The sequence below is a fragment of the Phyllostomus discolor genome, chromosome 9, assembly GCF_004126475.2.
Source record: "Phyllostomus discolor isolate MPI-MPIP mPhyDis1 chromosome 9, mPhyDis1.pri.v3, whole genome shotgun sequence".
Lineage (NCBI taxonomy): Eukaryota > Metazoa > Chordata > Mammalia > Chiroptera > Phyllostomidae > Phyllostomus > Phyllostomus discolor.
Window position 1 is genome coordinate 92,924,450 of NC_040911.2, and position 16,432 is coordinate 92,940,881.

At 50.7% G+C, this 16,432-nt stretch overlaps 1 protein-coding gene across 11 annotated transcripts in view; it reads right to left on the reverse strand.

Moving 5' to 3' along the window:
* Positions 1 to 16,432, reverse strand: part of PTPRT (protein tyrosine phosphatase receptor type T) — a 944,823-nt gene that overhangs the window by 593,120 nt on the left and 335,271 nt on the right. For all 11 annotated transcript variants that reach the window (XM_036009848.1, XM_036009845.1, XM_036009847.1 and 8 more), the window contains exons 3-4: positions 15,587 to 15,858; positions 5,887 to 5,968 (exon numbers count right to left, since the gene is read on the reverse strand). In XM_036009848.1, coding sequence (XP_035865741.1) covers positions 5,887 to 5,968; positions 15,587 to 15,858 — 354 coding nt within the window. The remainder of the gene's footprint in view (positions 1 to 5,886; positions 5,969 to 15,586; positions 15,859 to 16,432) is intronic.

A 16,432-nucleotide genomic window follows, 5' to 3' on the forward strand; every position in this document is an offset into this window, starting at 1 on the left:
AAGTCAGCAAAACCAACAACCTTGGTGGGGTGAGGCAGACTCGTGGTGCAAAAGCATATGCCTTCTGCTCAGGTTTTTAAACAGATAACAATAGCTCAGAGACCCCCCCCCCAACATGCTACCTTTGGGGCCCCACGGCTAGAGTGGAGTCCAGAATTCAAGGCCCAAGGAAGCTCTCTCCCTGGGGGCTTCTCAGAGTTGAAGGTTCCTTGCCTCTGGTCAACCTGAAAAAATGTCATGCTGCTTTGGTTGTCTGAAAATGTTTCCTTTTTGCTCTCCTATATAATTTGCAAAGTTATTTTTGGAACTATCAGTTCAAGTCGATTCTTCACATGGAGACACTGTGAACCCAAAGTCCGTTTATGCCACAGGTTTCAAGAGGAGAGAGAACATCTAATCCGTTAAGGGAGGAAGCTCAGAGACTTCGCAGCAATGTTGGGAAGCTTTGTGTTGGGTTTTGCAAAGGGACGCCTCCCCGTACTTTTGGGGGACACTGGGCAAACGGATCAGCCTCTGGGATTTATGCAACCAGAAATGGATCTGCTCTGGATCAATGCCCCTGCTTTCTTCTCGCTCCCCCTTCTCCTTCGATGCAGCAGACCTTTTGCCCTAATTCTTTCATCTCCCGTCCCTCTTCCTCCCTCCCTCCCTTCTAGGTGCAGTGGCGGAGAATTTAGAGGCTTAACAGCTCCCCGTCTTAATATTCATCATTGTGAAATCATGATGGTCTCTGATCTCTGAGCCCTGGTCTCATCCCCAGATCACGACAGATTTCTCTCTCTGGATATTCTCTGCGGGTTGGGGACCTGTTTGGCCCACTTCTCTGAGCTCCTGGTCTTGCCGATCCTGCTCCTGTCCCCACCCCCTGCCCCAGTTCATTTCTGAGCCCTCTGCTCTCTCAACTGTTATTTCCCCCAGCGTCTGCAGCTCAGGGAGAAAAAGAATTATCCCACCAGCTTCAACTCAGTGACCTTCGTCCGAACACAGTTGACCCCAGGACCCAGACCTTCCATCAGCGTGTGGTTTTAAGCATCCCACACTCACGCCCCACTGCTGAGTACGAGCACCCCAAAAATGGGATCCCGCTGAGCAGGGTTAAGAGAAAACGGCTGTGCATTTGGGGCAAAATGCCTTGATGCTAGTGACATTTAAACTCCCGCAGATGTCACTGCAGCATCTGAAGACGTATTATTGTGCCCTTTATCTCGCTCTTTCAACCTGACAGCGCCCAGTAGGAAGCCACACAATTGAGGGGAAAGCTCAGTACATACATCAGAAATGTGGAGCAGACACTCCACAGGCTCGGTGACATTGTCCCAGAGGGTTGGTAAGGAAAATAAAAGTTTATAAAATTCTAAAAATCAGCTTCGGAGCTAGAAACTTGGAAACTGACATTTCTCGTCCACGGTCATAACTGCAATGGCCCCGCTCACGGCTGACCCCGATAAACAACAGTGGCTGAAAGAATTTTCAAATAACACAAAAATGTTAAATGGGCTATAAAATATAGACAAGAGGTTTCAGTTTGTAAGAGAAAATAATTTCCTCTGAGTATTACGCCTATCTTCTGGTCATTGTTTTGGAAGCTTGCGAGGCATGCATCTAAAACCCTAACTTCAGCTTAAAAGTCGATCAAGAATACAATTACAAAGTGGGCACTGACCACCCCCTGGAACTTTTGGAATACTTATTGATAAACACTGACCACATGATCACAGCAATAATGTTTTGGAGGACAGAAGTGGAGAATTAAAAAGCCTGACATGAAGAGGATGAGTATTTCTCCATCTAGTTAAATTTTTCAGAATCTGAGTGAAGTTATAAATGCATTAACATTGAGGCCGGAGTTTGGAGAACAAGAACTGGCGGTCCAGTGGACAGTCCGGGGGCCACCAGCAGGCTGCATGATGCGTGATCCTGTGAGCAGCCCCCAGGATGCATGCACGGTCAGTACCTTGGAAGGCGGGACTCAATTCTCCCTCAATTCACACAGCCTGAGCGCGCACCAGTAGCTTAAGCCACAATGGGGATGCGTCATTTGTGATGCCTCTGGCTCCGGTCCAACCCATCATGTGGGCCCTGTTGGCTTTACCTCCTGCATGTATCTTTAATCGGTCCACCTCTGTCCACCTCTCTGCTTTATGTTTCTTCACAGCACGGCTGACCGTCTGCTGTGGGCTGACTTGTGTACCCCTCAAATTCACCCATTGAAGCCTTAATGCTCAATACCTTCATCCTAGGACTGCATTTGATGACCGAGTCTCAAAAGAACTGATTCAAATGAGTTTTGTTTTGTTTTGTTTTGTTTTTTAAATGTGGGCCCTTATCCAACCTGACCGGTGCCCTCATCAGGAAAGGAAATCTGCACTCACAGACACACACGTGGAGACAAGGTGAGAAAGGGGCCGTCCACAAGCAAAGGAGAGAGCCCACGGGAGCCCACGGAGAAACCAAGCCCGCCAACCTCATCTTGGACTTCTAGCCTCCAGAACCGCAAGCACGTGCTCTCTGTGTAAGCCCCCCAGGCTGTGGTAAGGATTTTGCTATGGCAGCCTCAGCACACTCATACAGTCCCGCATCTGTTACAGATCATATAATGTCCTGATTGTTTGTTGAAGTTCCAGTGTCTTTCACTCAGGGGAAGCCCACGAGAGCGGAGAATGAATTTGCCTTCCCCCCATAAACTCAGACTAGTGTCGGGCGGAGAGTTCCTGCCCAGTAAACACTTGTCAAATGGCAAATGGAGGCCTCTCCACTCCCCTGGCCCAGGCTGCCGTGATCTATCTCTTGCATGACTCCAGGACTTTCTAATACATCTCCTGACTTGTTCTCTATTCCCCAGTGGTGCCCCCTGCACTTAGACTGGAATCACAACTGCCCATGACGACTCTGGGCTCGGTTTGCTCAGGCCCAGCTTCGCTCCCCAGGGTTTGCTCGCGACGCCCAGGGCACTCACCCCGTCGAGCTGACTCCCACGGCAAGCAAGGCCTCTGCACTTACTATCGCCTCTGCCTGGAAGGCCCCCCCCCCGCCCCCCCCCCCGGCAGATCGTTATGCAGCGAGCTCCCCCTTATGACTCGGGGCACAGTTCACAGCGCACCCTTGGAGGCACAGCCGCTGGCTGCGTTATCTAAGGAGCCCGCCCATATCTCAGTCACTCACGTTTATTACAGTCATTGCACTTATCGCAATCTGAAACCACATTAGTGACTCGTTTAATGCTATTTAGTGTCTTTCCTCCCTCTGCTCAGTGCACACCATGGAAACGAGGACCGAACCTGTCCTGATTACTTAAGTATCCCCTGTGTCCAGCAGGAGTTCTTGACCCACAGCTAATGCCCAACATTTTACTTGTTGAAAGAAAGGAGGGGCAGACGCCTGGCCTGGACTTGGCCTGAGCATGGGTCCGCGGGAAGGGGCCTTTGCTAGGCCCCGCCCGAGTCCACGTGACTCATGGGGGGCGGGGCAGACCTCTGAGTGCGGTAGGTACCGCCAGTACCTGTCTACACAGTTAAATGGAATTTGTCCAATTCCAGCCACTGTCACAGGGCCCTTATGGTTTGATTTCTGGGAAGTTTAAGTTTCGGCTGCCTAAGTGTCAAGGTTGAACTTGGCCAGAGCACATTATGCAGGAACACAGCCAGGGTCACGTCTTCCTGAGTTATAACCCACGGCCCATTGGCTGGGTAACTGGCTCTAGCAATCCCATAACCATGCAATACACACTCCTCAGCAGGAGGACTACGCGAGGCTGTCGGGAGAATCCTAAATTCAGGAGCAGCCCCGGCAAGAAGAGGGTTCCTAGAGGAGCCACGAGACTCTGGGGCCGGAATGGCATCCACCTGCCCTCCAGAGGACCCTCCCCCATGGAGACTTCTGAAAGTGAGGGAAGCATCCGGCTGCAGCGGGAAGCCATGAGCAGTGCTTGGAGTCAAGGCAGAGCTTTGCCAGTCTGACCTTGGAGGTGGCTGAGGCTGAGACAAGAGACAGGTGTACGGTTGGGCCTCGTGGTAGAGGCAAAACGTCTCATCAGAACACAGAGTTCTGGGTCCTGGGAGGGGGAGCCAGGCCAGATTCTCCCGGGGAGAGGCAAACATCAGCTTCTAGAAAGAGCAAGGGCGAGCATCGGGCACAGGGAGAGAAGGACGAGTACAGCCGGATGCACCAGATAGTGCCCTCTCTGCGGGTGGGGTGTGCACGGGGCTGGGGAAGACCGAGCCGTGTTTCAGAGAGGCTGCCTCTGAACAGAGGGCTGTGCGGGGCTCAGTGAGCTGACGTGGACGACAGGGAGAGCGGATATCTCCTGGTGCAGCTGCCCAGACGGAGGTCAAAGCTCATACTTCAGGGGGCAGCTGACGCTGATTCCCAGGGATCGAGGGAGGGGACGACTAATCCTGGCAAAGGGGATTCACCTGAATATCCGCTATATAAACCCTGCATAGTGGGGCAGGGGGGGTTTCTGGGACCCTTTTCACATGAAGGTCTGGTTCAGCAGAGACATTTGCCAGACGTGACTGAATGGCCAGACCCATCGGAGAAAGTTCCAAAGACTCAGGAAGTAAGGCCGAGGGGAGGAGGGGCCGTAAGCCAGGGAGAGCAGTGGAGAGAGTGGCTGGATCTCCGAGTTCCTGACAGGCAGACTGATTTATGGGAAGGAGGGGTCTCCTGCACAGCAGCCCATGCAGCTATCCCAAATTCTGTCTCACCCAAGCCCCCTGGAACTTGTCCCAGTTTCCTCCAGAAAGGTGCTCTAAGGTGATGAGTCCAACGGTGGCTGTCTAGCGATGTTCAAGACTCTGACAAATGCACTGCAGCAGAAATAGGAAGAATCCTATCAACTGAAGCAGCATGGATGGCGCTGAAATGAGAACAGCCCCAAAGTGGAAGGGTGGAAAGGCACAGAGGGACAGGGCCATGGTGCCTCTTGAGGGGAGAGCAAATTGCACCGTAGCCAATAGCATGCGTGGCTCACAGCTAGAAGGAGGGAGTAGAAGGAGCCCTACTAAGAGCTTCCTGGAAGCAGATGGCTGCTGAGGAACGGATGAGAATCCCCCATGGGGAGAACACTAACGAACTAACAGGGCTGGCATCGCAACAAGCCCTCCGAGGGGCCACCGCAATCCCCACGCACATCCCTTTGATTACAGCCCTTCCTCCCACCCAATGTGATGTCATCTCAGTGCCCCACACCCAGGACTCGTCCCCGCTGAGATGTACTGAATCCAGGAACCACAGCTCCCTGCTCAAACACGCTCACACGTCTTACAATAAATGCAGCAAAGAGAGAGAGGTTCAAGGGGAAACTTGATGGGCATGGAGGAGAGGTTTGCCCTTGAGGACTCTTGACACTGTACCATAAGTACTAAACACTGCGAGAAATCTTTCTCGACGCCTACACAGAGCTGATGAGTGTATTTAAAATTACTTTTAAAAAATTAATAGCTTTGGGGTACTTTTCCCAGTGAGTGAACAGTGTGCTAATTTGCTCCGTGTTTTGGTGGTATTCTTTTTTTAAGACAATTGCACACAATTCTATCCAAAGCCCTCTAATTCTTCCACTTCAGTGGTCTGAATCCCGCTAATAAACAATCAGGACTGCAGACTGCCTTAATAATGGAGAGGGATTCAAACGAAGATGTTTTGCCAGTCTCTGCAAATTCCTGTAGGTGCTGCCTGTTGAACAGGCTGGCGAAATTATGGATTTATTCAGGACTGATTGCATTGAGTACATAAGCACTTTTGAAGAATTAAAAGGAAAAAAAAAAAAACCCCGAGGGAGTGAGAGCTGTTTGCGAGCAGAATAAATGGGGGCGGGGGGTGTTGCAGCCTCCAAGCTACCCACCCTGGCACGGGGTAAGGCTGTGCTGGGGGGAGGGGCAGACTTACTGCACGGATGAGCGAGGACCCGGACCTCGTCCACGGCGATGTAGCCAGGATGACCTTTCAAAGAGACGGATTCAAATATCACCTGCAACACACACAGGGCGGGAGTCAGTTTCACGGAGGTGGGCGTAGGCGCTGGTCATAGGAACCCTCCCGGCCCCAAACCCCTCTATGATTCTGCTCCCCATCCGAACTGCCTGAAGAGGCCTTGTATTGGGCTAGGATGCCATCCCGGCAACTGACTTAGATTTTCAAACCAAGGTAGAAAGGCCACACTCTGGAGACTAGGAAAAGAAGAGTCAGCCACGTGGAACATTTTTAATGGGTTTCAGAAGTCACGCTTGGATGCAGGGAAACAAACCAAAATATGGCCTGGAGACCCCAATCTGCAGCTTTCTGTTTGTTATTGTCATACCCCAACTTCTTATGAACGGAGGGGGAGCAGCTTACCTTGGAAGGTAAGAAAAGGAGGGCTTATCCTGATTTGATTCTGTATCCCCAAGGAACACAGTCCATGCGACTTCGTTAACAACACCTTTCAAAACTAAGCCCCATGCACAACTGCCGGTATCCGGGAATCCAAGGGCAACAATTGTTTCTTTAATTCTCCATTCTGACTGCCATCCAAACTGCTTATTTCAATACAGATTTTGTGTCTCAGTTAACAGCTTTCTCTGTCATCCAGCCTCTCCCTTCATCTAGGAGCTGTGAACACCCGTGTGGACAACCTGACCAGCTTCTGACCTCCCTAATTCCAATGGCCTTATCTTTCACTCAGCATGAGCCACAGGCTGGGGCTTGTCTTCCACTCCCGAAATTGGAAACTCCAACTCGCTATATTTTGGCACAGCCGCCCACCCCATGCCCCTCTCCCAACTCACTCCTTTAAACCTTCTCTTCGGGCTCATATGGTACTCAGAACATCAACTTTTCTAGAGACCATAGGCCTGCCTGGACTCCCTCTATTCTCAACAAGCCTGGGGTACCCCCCATTGGATAATCACCAATGCCATTCTCACCTGGAGCCCCAATCCCTCAGCACCCTCATCGCAACTTCAGTGAGCCTATCACATTACTGCCTTCTCCACTCCTGTCCGCCCCCACACACATGTTCCCGTCAACGTCACCCCAGCAACGCCAGCAGATACCCACATCGCAGCTTCAAGAAGCAAGGGGACAAGAGAGGGGCTGACTTCTAACTTCCTACCCATCAACCTAATCAACAGGGTTTGTTTTAGATTCCATTCAGGTCAGGTTCCTAAACACCACCCACCGCCTCCTCTCTGCTGACGTGCTTGACCCCTTCCTCAGCTGCATTTTCCAGCATCTTGCTTCTCCCTGGCTGTCTCTTCTAATCCTGCATCGCCAAGCCCTTCCTTTTATTCTTGACCTTGACCTACGTAAATGCTTGGGCTTCTCTTACACTTTAAATGCTACGCTCTGACAGCAAGCTCTTCTCTGGCTGAATCCCGTTGTGTAACACTCACATCTAAAATCCCCACTAGTTTCCTCTGCACTGACTCTCAACACTCCCTTACCCCCCACTGTCAAACTTCAACCCACTGTAATCTGGACTCGGTCCCCAATGCCCCCCAAAACTGCTCTCATGGCAGAGGCCAATAACCTCTTAATTGCTAAATCCACCAGGCACATCTCAACCTTTGTCTTACTTTAAGAAGGAAGGCGGAGTGCATCTCAGACTCCGGGCCAGGTTGCCTGGGTTCCAGTCCTGGCTGCACCAGTTACCGACATGCGACCTTGGACAAGTTACCTTCCTGCTCTGTGCCTCAGTTCCCTCCTCTGTAATTACAGTGTCTGCCTCATGGGGTAAGTTTCCAGATGAAAGGAGTTAGTACACTACTTAGAGCAAGGTGCGCCACGTGGTAGGTTCTCAGTAAATATTTGCTATGCTTACTAATACTTGGCCCGTTGTCTACAGTTGTCAATGATCATAGTTTCTCTCTTTCTGGGTTTGCTTCTGTTTAGGCTCTGGTGATGCTCCACTCTCTTCATTTTTCTCATAAACCTGAGACCGTTCTACCACGGGTTTCTTTTAAGCACTTCTCCTACATCCAACCTTCAAGTGCGGGCCTCTTCTACCCATTTTTTTCTCTTCTTTTTCTTTCTTCCTTTTTTTTTTTTTTTACTGCACACACTTTCTCCAATGGCTGCAAATCATTGCTAATCCCCATGCCCAGCTCTCCACGCCAGACTTTTTAAAAACCTAAACATCTGTCTCACTCAACCAGTTCACAGACTTGTATTTCCACCTCAGTATCCCATAGATCCTCAAACTCGAACTTCAACACATCTGAATGGCCTTCCTTTCAAACGCTCTCCTCGTTGCCTGGGGCACCGTCCTTCCTGAACTACGGACCTTGGCAGCTTGTACTGTGACCTGCCACGTCAGCGGAGATCGGGATTTGGGAACCTGCCTGGGCTTCTCTTCTTCAGCCCTTCACCTCACATCCATCTTCTCTTCTGACTCTGTCTTCTCTGTGCTGTTCATGTCTTCCCGCCCTTCCATCCCTGCTACTAAGAGGGACCATGTGGAGCAACTGTTTCACAGGCCACACCACTGGGACATCAGTGTCATTGCTCCGGATCAAATCTTCGCTGCGTTTCATCTCTAGCACCTCCCCAGCCTACAGAAGGGACCCTCCCCTTCCTGTCTTTTACTCCTCAGTTCAAGCCTGTAGGTGGCATGTACGGTGGGTGATGAGACCGACAGGAAAACCTCCTCCATGTGGAACGTTTTGTGGGCCACGTGGTCACCCCGGGTTCATGGATTCGGAGGTCGGTGGTCCCCGTGGAGCCCAGAGTCCAACCGCCGTAACCAGTGAGCAGGGAATGGGGAAGAGGGCGGTGATGGCTGTGAAGAGGCAGCTTTCTCGGAGCCAACATATGTAAAGTGACTTGGGAATGACAGTCACGGCAAACGTAAAGCAGCTGGTGCCAGCATGACACCCTCTCTGGAAGAGCTAGCAGGGCCCTTCGGAGAGCGCTAACGCAGAAAATTGCGCAGGAAGCCGGGGGGGAGGGGGGGAGTGTTCAGACATAAAAGTGGAAGAGCTGCCCCGCAGAGGAGGAAGGCGGCAGAAGGCCTTTCTACTGACAGCCATGTATCTGGTAACGCCTTTAATAATTCAAAGCAAACCAAAATCAAAGTCCAAAGGGAAAATAATAAAAGAGCAAACACAGAAAATACATGTATAAAGAAATAGTACAAAAGCATTCAAATTGTGTAATACAAACATGACAAAAGTTAACAGAAGGTATGTGCGACAATAAATATAAATAGGTTAAAATAGAGAAAAAGCTCTCAGGCTGTCTAAGTAGATGAAAGCTAATTGTATGCCCTGAGATAAACACCTCAACAGAATGACTCAGGAACCTCAAGAATAACAAGTTGAACAAAGGAAAATAATAGGGAAATACAAATAAACAGAAAATAGCTGTTGCAAAAATAATGTAAAGGCATCGAAGGAGAATTTATAGCACAAGAAAAATAAAAACCATTAAGTGGACTGAAATGGCCATTTGAAAGACTTTGTGAGCCAACAGACTTAGAAGAAAATGATGAAGAAAATAAATAGTAGTTATATTTTAAATAAGACCCATTTATATTTATTTAGCCCATGTTTTAGATTCTGGCCAACCAAACAGGGAAAAAATGCATCTGTCAAGTATGCACATAATAGTGCATTTAGTAAACAAATGTTAGTGAATATAGAGAATGAAATTTCTGGTCAAATGCTCATGGGTTATTTGCACAAAGATCAAATAACAGGCCACAGTGTAACTACAATCAGTCATACAGGATTGAAGAAGAAACCGTATTGGTTCAGGTCTGTACACTTTCTAACCAAATTCACTACAGCTAGAAATTAACAATAAAAGCTTAAAAATCAGTTTCATAAAATTGAACTATTACACATTTCTTAAATATACCTTCTTAATAGCTATGATGTCGAAGTATGTTTTGTATGTTAACAAAGTCTGAAACAAAATTTAAAGTTAAATGGCAAGTTGAAAAAAGTATCTGTCACATATATGTGCCAGCAAAAAGGTTAACAACCTGTTTTGTGTAAAGCATTCTTGAAATTCAACAGGATAAGCAAACTCTCCAAAGGAAAATTGGCAAGTGACCTCAGGAGGCAATTAACAAAAGATGAAGTCACCATGATAATCACCCATGAGTGCAAAACTCTTTTAATGGCAAGGGGTCTTATGAAGACATACTAAGGAGCCTGAATTTTCTTCCGAGCCACTGAAAGATTTGAGGCGGGGAAGTGACATAGTCTAATTTACATTCCAAAAGGATCGTTCCGACCAATCGGTGGAAAATGACTGGCAGGGAGGTGGGCAGCCGGGAAAGAATGAAACAAATAGACCTATCACTCGGCTATTGTAGTCACCCAATCACAGGAGGAGGATGGCTCTGATGGCTGGTGGCTAGGGAGAATAACGGCTGATGGTTTGAGAGAGATTTCGAAGGCAGAGACGAAAAAATTGCCGTCAGGTAAATAGCAGGAGAGTGAGGGAAAAAGAAGACGCAGCCACTACTCCTCAGTTTGGAGCTGGAGCTTCTAGGCTGATTCTGGTGTCATTTACCAACACGAGGACAAGGACACAAGGGACACGTGTGCACCGGCACACAGGCAGGGGCTGTGTCAGGATTTCCTTCTGGCCATGTTAAGTCGCGATGGCAATTAAGTGTCTTAATGGATATGCTGAGCAGGAGGCTGGCGTTACATTTCTGAAGCTCATGGGTAATTCAGGAACCGGAGTTACAAATAGGGTCGCTTCGGCATCTGAATGTCATGTAAAGTTATAGAACTAGACGAGGTCACCTTGAAAGACGGAGTAGGTAGCTCAGAGAGGAGGGCTAGGGCCAAGGCCAAGGGCTAAAAGCCCTATAGAGAATTTATTTCTTAGGACGGTAGAGGTTGGAACATGATTTTGGGTCCAGGGAAAGGAATCGGGGAAGCAGCACAGACTAGAAGGGCGTGAGGAGCGATAAAACAAGATTCTAGAATGAACAAGATTCTAGAAGGAGCAGGATTCAATCGAATTGGGCCAGGATACCAGTGGAGGAATCGGTATTGACCAGAAAGGGCACTTCATCGACTACAACTGATTGATAATAAAAACAATAAAATCAGGGAATATAACCACAATAATATAGGTCAACAACGCTATGACATGCTCTTGATCCAGCCTCTCAACAGCCCTAGGAAGTGGGACCAGCTGAACTCCAAAACTCAGAGAGGGAGCCGGAGGTGTCAGGACAGAGGTTCCGGTCTCCTGGCTCACGGCACACGGCCACGCTCGTTCCTGAACTTCGGTGAAAGGCTTCGCAACCCTCTTGAACCAGGACACCGGGTGAAGCGGAATTCTGACTTTTATTCCAGTGAATCACAGTGGGGCTTAATTAAATTCTTCTAACACTCTGTTTCTTCTGTTATCACCCAGCATTTAACCTATCCCATAATCATTAATAAATATTCCACGAACGAACACGAGGCCCGTCACGGGAGAGCGGGTGCGTGACGGTGCAACGTACACCGGCCCGCTGTTCCCTCTCCTTCCCTTTGCAAGAATGAGGATTCTGGAGTGACACGGAGGATCTTTTATTCATCAGAATTCCTCTCGGGAATGTTTCTGTAAAGCACTGGGGTAGATAAGATTCAGGTTTCTCAAATGTGGGAGAACGCTATTCTGTAAGAAACAAAGGAGAGAAAGTCCTGGTTTTCCATTAAATGAGTTCATAATTCTAAAGCACGTACAATGCCCACGGTAAGATACTGATAAGCGTTACTAACACTATCCCTCTGGCTCTGGAGACAGGAATGGAAATGAGGGGGGAAAGCGGAAAACGGTGGTAGATCCCGGGAGAGGGAGAAAGGGAAGGGCTGTCCAGGTGACTGTCCCGGGGACTCCCACCCACATGCCCACTGAAGTCCCTACACTCAGCAGACACTCTGACGTGAGTCGTGACTGGTGGCAACTGGCAGAGGCCGGGCTCTGGGTCCCCAGGGAGGCCTATTCATGATAAAGAGGCACCTGTGGTCGCAGGAGCCAAGGCGGCTGGGGAAGGTAGGGGCAGCGGGTACAGAAAAGTGTGGAGAACAAGACCACCACAGCCCGAAAAGTCCTTAATGAATGCTCCACACTCACAAGACATTAGAAATAGGGTTGAAGGTATGTTAACACTGACAGACAGGCCCTGAATGGGATGGAGAACAAAGCCCCTCGCAGAACAGAACTGGGGAGCGTCTCCCCAGCCCCACCAGATGGCTCAGAGTAGAACACTCACAGAATCTGCCGAAGCCGGGAGGGTCCAGTCCTTGGCATGCCACTCCAGAATTAGATTTTTCCCAAAAAGTCATGCCAGCTGCCCTGAGGGAGACTCCCCAGGGCCCGGGGAGCGGAGGGTCAACCGTGCAGATACGAGACCGGGTGTCTCAGAGCCAGCCCCAGGAGCATACTGCACTTCCCGGAGAGAAAGGCAAGGAAGGAAGGCCCATACTGGATGGGCTTGGACCCTCAAGGGCCCACTGGACTCAGCTGCTGAGGCAGGTGCCCTGAACTCTGAACTCTGAACTCTTGCAACGGGGCTAGCATGCAGGCCTGCACCCAAGTTCCTGGGCCAGCAGCCAGCATCCTGTTCCCAGAAACGAGGGCTCGCCCTGGCTGGGGGGCACAATCCAGGAATGGAGAGGGAGACCTCCAATAGTGGCCAGACGGTGCTACTAAATTTTACAGGATGGCATGTCTCAGCCACAGGGAAACAATGGGTACTAGGAGAAATTGGCAGGGTCACCCTTTAAAAATCACACGTAGCCCTAAAGCTCCAAATATTGCCTTAGCCACATGGAGTGCTTAACAGTTCTGAACAGGAATCTAGGGTTCATGGTCAAGTTTATGACTGTGCAATAAGACCTCTAAATGTGAGCTAGGCCTTGAGAAGTTTTTGTGAGAGGCCACGGGGCAGAGTGCTGTGGAAGACAATTGAAGGAATCAGGTTCGGCTGTAACAAGGCGCTGTGGGTGAGGCTCACACAGAGGCAGCATTGCCAGGGATGTGTGGACATCGGGAGAGATGTGAGGCCCCCCCAGGGCTCTTCTCACTGTTGGTGACACAGAAGGGAGACCACCCAAACAAACAGGAACAGCAGCAGAGAGCTTCTTCTAGTATGTCCAGGCAAAGCAGTTGAAAAGCTGCCACTCAACCCCAGGACCAGGTTCCTGGCCAACAAACATCTAGGGCACGTGGATCATCAGAGTCAGAGGACACCTGAGACGGTGGATGGACATGATTGCCCCAACAATGTGCTTCCGGTGTGGGGACCCTGGTCAAAAAGACCCCATCCAGTACCTGGCCGGGTCCGTTTCCTGGGGACAGATAGCATAAGGGCACAAGGGATGCCAGGAGGGGACCCTTTAGAAACTCAAAACAAGGCCCTGGAGGAATGGAAGCCAGGAGTGGGAGAGGAGTCAGAGGAGAAGTAAAGGGCAGTGCTGTCTGTTTACAGGGAGCAGGGAGGGCAGGATGGAGGGGGCGGGGCCAAAGTGGGCCTTGCTACCACCCAGTGATACTCCATGCCAGTGTATGGGGGCGGGGACCCTAGGGGGTGGGAACCAGAGCAGAAGGCCTAGGCTGGGAACCCCAGCTTCTCTGCAGGACATTCTCCAATCCCCAGGCTGCCAATGTGGACCTACTGCCGACTGCACACGCCCCAGGCCCTGGATCCTCAGGGACATCCTGGTGGGGGTATGAGGGATGGGGCTTCCCTGGAAAGACACAAACCTCTCCCTGGGCATGAGTTGCTGGGCCAAGCCGGGAAGTGACTTCCCAAGACAGGCTCAGAGATCAGCCTCCAGCAGGCAGGAGCAGGCTGTATGCATGTTTGGGGAAGGGTCTGATATGTCAGCACTTAGTTTAAGAGACCTGGCATTTTATCCTCACCTTTTGGAGTCCTCCAGCAGAGAATCAGGACTGCAAAAATTTCAGGGGGCTGCAAACATTTTCTCCAAAGGTGAGAGAGAAAACTGTGGCCTCACCGGGACTCCTCCAAGGACGGGGCCCATGTGCATTTTCGTGGGGAAGGATTGCTCAGGCTGAAATCAGGAGGCCTGCCCAGGCAAGGAGGAGGGTTTGCTGCTTAGCAGAGACGGGGAGGCTGATGAGAGAGGAGATGGGGTGGATTCCTGAACAGGGAGGGGGGCCCGGGCCTGTGCCCTCCTGAACTGTGCATGAAGTTACCAGCCCTGCAGAGTGCTGGGCGCCAGGGGAGTCCTGAGCAAGGGCTTTGAGGGCTTCACATCCAGAAGAATTTGAGTCGGGTGGGTCCGAAACATCAGGGGTCTACAGAGCGATCCCAAGTGCCAGGTAAAAGGTGATTTCGCCAGGGCAGGGGACGGAGAACAAAGTGAGCCAGTGGCTGCAAAATGAATGAAGAGCTCTATGATTTTTTTTTAAAATCTTGAGATGGAAAAGTTCAGAATCATTAAAAACATGAAACAGAATTAGTATCACCTGGAATGGAGCAGGGGCCTGAGGCAGGGCTCCAGCGGCATCTGAGCAGCCCGCTCACCTGAGAGAGGGCAGGTGGGGTGGGGGGTGGGGGCAGGAGGACATTCCCCTCCCAGGCCCCGCTGAGCCTGGTGTCAGAAAGTCACTCATAAGAAAGAGAAAGCTCCCCTATTTATTATGGAGCCAATTTTAGGGTTGTGAAATATGACTTTAATAAATAAATACAGAAGCCGTTAGTACATAAAGGCCAGCACTGCTGAACACTAAAATTGCGTTTCGTCCACAGAATCGTACAAGAAGGCCAGCGCTTGGGGTCTGGTGAGATTTAAGATCCATCTCTCAAGGGTCTTTGAATCACCTGATGGGGCCCGTCTTCTCTGCCCCTGACCTACATGCATGTGGGTGTCCCTGGGTGTGTGGTGAGTCTGGGAGCATGCATGCATGTGTGCTCCTGTGTGTGTGTGTGTGTGTGTGTGTGCGTGTGCGCACCATTTAATCGCTGTAGCCTGGCAGCCAAAGCCCCCCACTCCCCACTCACCCTGCAGGCTTCATTCCCTGTGTGTCTACTTTGCAGCCTACCTTTCATTGACCTGAGTTTCCAGGCTCTGCCAAAATCTCCCCCTCACGCCTCCAGCCCATGGCCGGCCCTACCCCTGACAACTCCAGTGCCTTGCCCTTCCTTTTGCAGGAACTCATTCTTCACCCTTCCAGACTCGGCCCAGCCATCTTCTCCTGGTGGAAGCCATCCTCACTGCCTTCACCCCAAACACCCGCGTGTCCGGGGGGGAACATTTGACTAGTTAGCCCCTCTCTCTGAACCTCCGCTTTTTCACCTGGAACACGGGATGGTCGGAGCGTCTTCCTCATCACACAACAGTCTCTGCCTCGTCAGTTATTTCACAAAAGGCTTCAATGCCTGTGTCCCTCCAGCATCCGAGGGAGCCCAGCCCCCCGCCCTGTTGTTATTATCTGTGCACCAGGCTCCTCTTCCCGACCATGAGCTCCAGGGAGGCGGGGCCTGGCTGGAAGGAGAGGCTGGGTCAACACAAGTCGAACAAGCACGTAAACAAAGTCCCTTTGCAACTTAACCCTAGGCAGGCAAGAGGGATCTACTAGGTCACTGATGACTTTTTACAAAAGTCCAACCATGGCCTGAACAGCATACCTGGTAGAAGTGTGGCCAGAAGGTGCTGATGGCCAGCTCTGCCTTCACCCAGCCCTCGGTGACCACGCCGGACACGTTCCAGACGGGGTTCCCCTGGGGCCCGCCATTCACCTTCACGTAGACATTCAAGGCCCCGGGGCTGGACCTGTCGCGGCTGGAGAAGTAGTAGTGGAAGTCGATGCAATGCGTGTCGTTCTCCTTGAGGGTCGGCAGGAGGAGGTGGGCCTTCTGGCCGGAGGCCCTCCCGGAGCTGTTCACCATCATGAAGGACCCTGGAGACCCACAGAGGGGGCGGGGAGTGGGCGAGGAGAGAGAAAGAAAAATCCTCCTGAAAACCAGTCACTCCCATCCACACGGCGGCCGGGAACCGGGTCACGCTGGGAGGGCGTGCTGGGTGAGCCCGAGGAAACCACATCCCTCTCTCAACCTGCGTGTCCTCCTCTGTAATTGCAGATAAAAACCCTACTCAACAGGGTGGTTGTAAGAACAGTGAGAGAGTAATACATACAACGTGTTTCTACAAAGTAGACACATTATAAACATTTACAGAAGAGACATTATATCCAGCGGCTCCTGGAGGAAGCGTGGAACAGAAACCCAGGAATTTGGTTAATGGCAACCTCCATGGGTAAAACGAGGTGAAATACCACCTCGTGAGAGCCTGGGCTGTCTCGGGGGAAACGGAACCTCGACAACATGGGAGGTGACGTTATTCCAACATACCCCGCCTGGAGCCCTGCATTCAGTGCACGGAATGTATCACAGGAGGGCATCTATTTAAAAAAATAATTACAATGTATTCGAGTCAGCAAGGAAGATCCTGAAGAAACGGGAGAACCAACTGGA